The sequence below is a fragment of the Rutidosis leptorrhynchoides genome, chromosome 5 (genome assembly GCF_046630445.1).
Source record: "Rutidosis leptorrhynchoides isolate AG116_Rl617_1_P2 chromosome 5, CSIRO_AGI_Rlap_v1, whole genome shotgun sequence".
NCBI lineage: Eukaryota > Viridiplantae > Streptophyta > Magnoliopsida > Asterales > Asteraceae > Rutidosis > Rutidosis leptorrhynchoides.
The window spans coordinates 373644731-373649929 of NC_092337.1; the positions used below are offsets into that span (position 1 = coordinate 373644731).

At 35.3% G+C, this 5199-nt stretch overlaps 1 protein-coding gene across 1 annotated transcript; it reads right to left on the reverse strand.

Moving 5' to 3' along the window:
- Nucleotides 1–334: 334 nt before the first annotated feature.
- On the reverse strand, nt 335–1661 carry LOC139849742 (F-box/FBD/LRR-repeat protein At1g13570-like). Its single transcript, XM_071839369.1, has 5 exons — nt 1194–1661; nt 1004–1123; nt 766–915; nt 569–680; nt 335–519 (listed from the first exon to the last, which is right to left on the reverse strand). The coding sequence occupies exons 1-5, from the start codon at nt 1659–1661 to the stop codon at nt 335–337; spliced, it is 1035 nt and encodes a 344-aa protein (XP_071695470.1).
- Nucleotides 1662–5199: the final 3538 nt, after the last annotated feature.

Consider the following 5199-nt stretch of genomic DNA (forward strand, 5'->3'; position numbering starts at 1 on the left):
TGTACTACCAAACCTACGTCAAGGACCTTGATGAGATCCTCAAACCACTTTTAACCTTTCCTATGCCTTTAAATTTAAAAGAATAAGGTCCAGCATTACATACACTGACACCAAAACACCATCTTTGAAACCTAGCAGCAGCCATTAACACTGTCATTGTACTTACGTGTGACGTAGCATACCAATACATACTTTACCAGGAGCCAAGGAAAAAACGAGACAGGTAGTAAGTATTATGATAGATTATCATAATAACTCCAAAGGTTATTCAGGGTTCTAGAGGGATTTAAAGTAAGCAGCATTCATTAAATAAGAAATATATTTAAACTGAACTTCAACTTTCATCATCATCAGATAGATGCTCAACAACAATTTCTGCCATCTGCGATGCGCGTGGGGTGTCCGAGAGATCTTTTAACATATCTAACTTTTCATCCTTATTAACTATATGCTGAAAAGTTATCCTCACCTTCTTCAGCATTGGTGATATGGCCAATATAAGCTTTACAAACTCTAAGTCTGGTATAAGTCTGTCTACATTAAACTCTTTTTTTTTTTGAATTCTCACCTTCTTCTACATTAAACTCTAGTTCCATCAAATGTTCCAACCGAATATCTGAATTCTCTTCCGGAATAAAGGAGTCTATCTCAGATATCTCATCGTCATAATTTGGGTAACCCTACATGAAGCAACGATTTTCCTTAAATTGGGATCAACCAAAGCAGCAAGCAAACAGGATACAAGATAAGAGCTATGTTGTTTACCTGTAGCTTAAGCTTCTCCAAGTTTATAGAGCTTCTGATAAAATTGACAGCAAACGACAACCCATATTTGCCTATGAAACAACTTCCATGTAAATGTGCGTATTTGAGGTGGACCATCGGGGTTGGAAGCCCTGGTAAAGCAAACTTGGACTACAGAACAAACTAAAAATGTTAATAGGTCAAATTTTTCTGTTTTGTGAGTTAAATCAAATATATAACATGATGCTACATCTTTTACCTTAGAGAATGAATGGGGCCGAATGGCAATATTCAAATGTTCAATCACAGGTAAACACCCAAATAGCTTACACAAGAAAGCAAGAGTAAATGTAACATTCCAATGGGATTGAACCTGCAGCTACATACAAAATCAAGATAAGTTAATGATGACCAATATTCTAATATTCTAGTAGAAACTTTAAACTTACCAGACTGAAACTCTTGAGTAATGGACACTTGGATACGATATGTAGAACCATTTCTGCATCGGTCCGTACATCTTTCAGGAATAAGCTTGTAAGACAACTAAATCCACTGACTCTTGGTAGATTGTAATGATTACATTGTTGGAGGTATAGATCAGTTAACAGATGAAAGGCAAAGACAGATGAAGGTAACTTATAAGGAGAGTTTTTATCACAATAAAAGTCGCCATTCATTTGAAGTGTCAATTTCTTGATAGTATTCTTCCTCGACAAATAAGTTATTATTTTGTCGATTTCATCATGTTTGTTATCTAAATTCATGGAAAGGGTGAACTCAGATATTACACCATCGTGCATTAACAGAACTTGGTGTATAGCATTAATAATTTTAGACTTGCGGTGTATATCTTCATAATGTTTACACTTCTTGATCAACTCCTTCCTTTCAGCGTATTCCTTTTTCATCATCATCCTTTCTTCCCTTTCGGAATCTTCTTCCTCTTCCCTTTCAGAATCCAAAATTTAAGTGCATTTCACTCTATGATTCGGTAATGCACCCATTCAAAACCGGTAATGTTAAACGAATGGTTGTAAATTATCAATGTACACAGATGTCAAGAGACAGTTATATAACTGTAACATGTTAAGATTAGTAAAATCGATTTCAAGAGGGAAATACCTGAGGTTCAACTCTAAAGAGGTTGAAGACGACTAAACCCTAAGTTTTTACGGTTGAGAGTAAAAGCAAAACTGTTTCTATTTACTTTACTAATTATGTTATTTTACAATTTTAGTCCCTACACTTTTTAATACATTGTCGTTTTGATCATTATATTTTACAGACATACAATTAGTATATGTACCTACATTTTTATCGAGATTTCTATTGTGCATCTCTTGGGGTTGAAGACGTTCTCTATTAACGTTTTTCATTTTTATATAAATATTCGTATTTTGCCACACAAAAAAAGGGATGATTTATGGAGGTATACTTTGGGCCATTGACTCATTTGACAGGTTTTTTTTTCAGAAAAATTTGTTAATTTTACCAATCAAGCCTCTTTTAAGATAATACTTAGCCAATTCAACTCATTCAACAGTAAATGGTTTGAATTGCCACATCTAGTAAATCATTGGTAAAGGACTACTCAAAGGAAGATGACATACAATGAAAGCTCCAACAACATCAATGGTTGTTAGAGTGTTGGCGTTTTCATAACTGAAATGAAATGACCAGCCATACCCATATACTAATATATAGCAGCAATCTGGATACCAAAAATTTTAAAATTAGTGAAAGACGAACTCACAAAGATATTAAAATAAATTTGAAATGCGATCCATATGTAAATTTATTTTGCTCATGAAAAAGGTAACAAGAAATCTCATAGCCATAACTAGTACCCAATGTGTGCCCTGTAGCAGTTCACTGGAGAACATTTTCTAACTCACATATTGTTGGGAAATTACGGCCTCACTAATTCTCACCACCCAGCCCAACAATAATAGTAAATAAATAAGAACAATACACAACACAAGATTTAACGTGGAAACTCCAAAACAGGAGAAAAACCACCGGCCCCCAAAGAGAGAAATACACTATATCACAAATTGTTACAATGATATAGACGACTCTCTTAAGCCAACTACACTCTCCAAAATATTTAACTAATACAACTCTCAAACAAGGGTAAGAAAGAAAGAAATAATCAAATACTTAAAGTGTATTGATTGGTGCGATTTGGAATGAAGACTTAGCTCCTCTTATATAACCAAGTCACTCACCCCTCACATCTTCCTCCCACCAATGTGGGATAAACATATCTTCTACTAGCCAAAATAAACCAACAAATCTCCACCTTTTGGATAGAAGAAGATAACCATGCTTCCACATTGCAAGGATAACCGATGTAGACGCTTCCTCGACGACAACTTCAAGATCCTCATCTTCATGCCGTTGACATTATCTCCCAAGAGACAAAACTTGCATCTTCATCGAACATTGTCTAAACCGACAATCATTGTCATCACAGACAATCATAACTCTTAACAAGAATTATCATACTCCACCATTAAGAGTATAGCACTTAGAATATCACATTCCAAGCATTTCACCTCGGCACATGTTGTTGAACAACCAGCTGAAACTTTATGGTGCAACTTCCTTGTTTGGCTTTCCCGAAAGTCCCATCAGCTACAACATCAGTTTCCACCACACAGCCTGCATCAACGCCAAACCAATGCCCATGTGTAATTGTGGAACCGCTAACGAACATCCCTTTCCACGGTGGCGCGGACACACCATGAGGATGACGTGACTTCAGAGGAATTCGTCACTCTCCGTAACAACGGAGACAATGTTAGCGTCTTTGGAGCCATTTGCCGGATTAGCTCCACCGGGACAATTAACCCTTACATGTCCAGTCTTCCCGCACTTCCAGCATGTCAGATTCTTTCTAGAGTTTCTCTTCTGCCTATCCGAACACAACACTCTCGTATCTCCTGATGACGAGACCCCGTTACCTTCCAGTCTTTTCTCCTCGGATAGGAGCTTGCTAGTAACGTCTTCAAACTTCAGAGTTTTCTTCCCATACATCAAAATAGGTTTCATGTGTTCATAAGACGATGATAAAGATAATATCAACCTCAAAGCTTTATCTTCATCATCCGTTTTAACTCCAATAGCCTCCAGTTCTGAAACAATACCGTTAAGAATACTTAGATGATCTGAAATCTTTGAACCCCCATCCATACGCAGAGTATGAAATTGTTCTTTAAGACACAACCGATTTGAGATGCCCTTGCCCTGGTACAACTGCTCTAGTTTAACCCAAAGCTCCTTTGCCGTTGATAACCCGTGCACATTTGCAAGCACGTTCTTTGCAAGACACAAACGAATCGCACTTGCTGCCCTCAAATCCATATCATCCCATTCTTCTTCATCGAACTTACTGCTAGAATCACTGCCAGGAACAAGGGTGGGTTTACCCTTCAAAGCCTTGTGTAAACCGGACTGAATCAACACATCCTTGACTTGAACCTGCCATATGTAGTGACCCGGAAATTTCCGATCAAATTTAAACTTTAATCTTTATATGTATCCGACACGATAAGCAAAATCTGTAATGTTGAGTCTCGAAAAGTTTGAAAACTATATTCATGTAATCAATTACCCTTTGACCATGTCTGACGATTCACGAACAAAAATGTGTAAATAGAAATGTATGTGTATGTACATATGTGTATTTTTTTTTAAGCTAAGAAATATTGATAAAACATTTAAGAGCTTGGTGATACAAAAATAGATTATGAGATTATTATGTGACTTGAAAGCATTGAACGAATTAGTTGATATGAATATAAGCTACGAGATCTATTTTATGAACATAGAAATGCTATCACAGTAGTTAGTGAATAATACTTTACTTGAACGTATTTGTTCGATGTAAGTTTATCAATGAGATTAAAAGATAATATCAAGTGATTGATTTATCAGGTACATTGAATTATAATTACGAGTCTTTGTTATGAGGTCCACTTGAATTAGAAAACTCTTACTTTTAACGGTATTCGGAATATTTAGTAAAGTGATTCCATGTAAGAACAAAAGTGTTATTATTGAGGATTAGACAGAGGTTAGCGGAGAGTCTCGTTTAATTATCAAAAGCGTACCTTGCAATGATTGACTTGTGTCACTTGGTAGGTTAATTATTTAGTTTTCTTAATATTGAAGACGTTTTACGATATAGATGAAACCTTTTAAAGAATGATTTTGAATATAACTAATTCTGGAAAACTAAATTATATTTATTCAATTTAGTACAAACACATTTTTTTCGATATAATAGAATTTGATTATAAAATATTTTTATGGATTTTCAATGATATAAAAATAAAAATAAATATAAAATAAAGATTTCTAATGAGCACCAAAAGACTACAACATTTCATCACAAGATTGAAAGTTAAAATGTTGGAAATCACTAAACCTGCGCACTTGTACGAGAAA

Bases quoted from the DNA above. Each gene is read 5' to 3' on its own strand.
- LOC139849742 (XM_071839369.1), bottom strand. From the start codon at position 1,661: ATGATGATGAAAAAGGAATACGCTGAAAGGAAGGAGTTGATCAAGAAG. The intron at 916-1,003 runs GTAAAAGATGTA...TTTGTTCTGTAG, and splicing joins GGCCCCATTCATTCTCTAAG to TCCAAGTTTGCTTTACCAGG. The intron at 681-765 runs GTAAACAACATA...TGCTTCATGTAG, and splicing joins TGGAGAAGCTTAAGCTACAG to GGTTACCCAAATTATGACGA.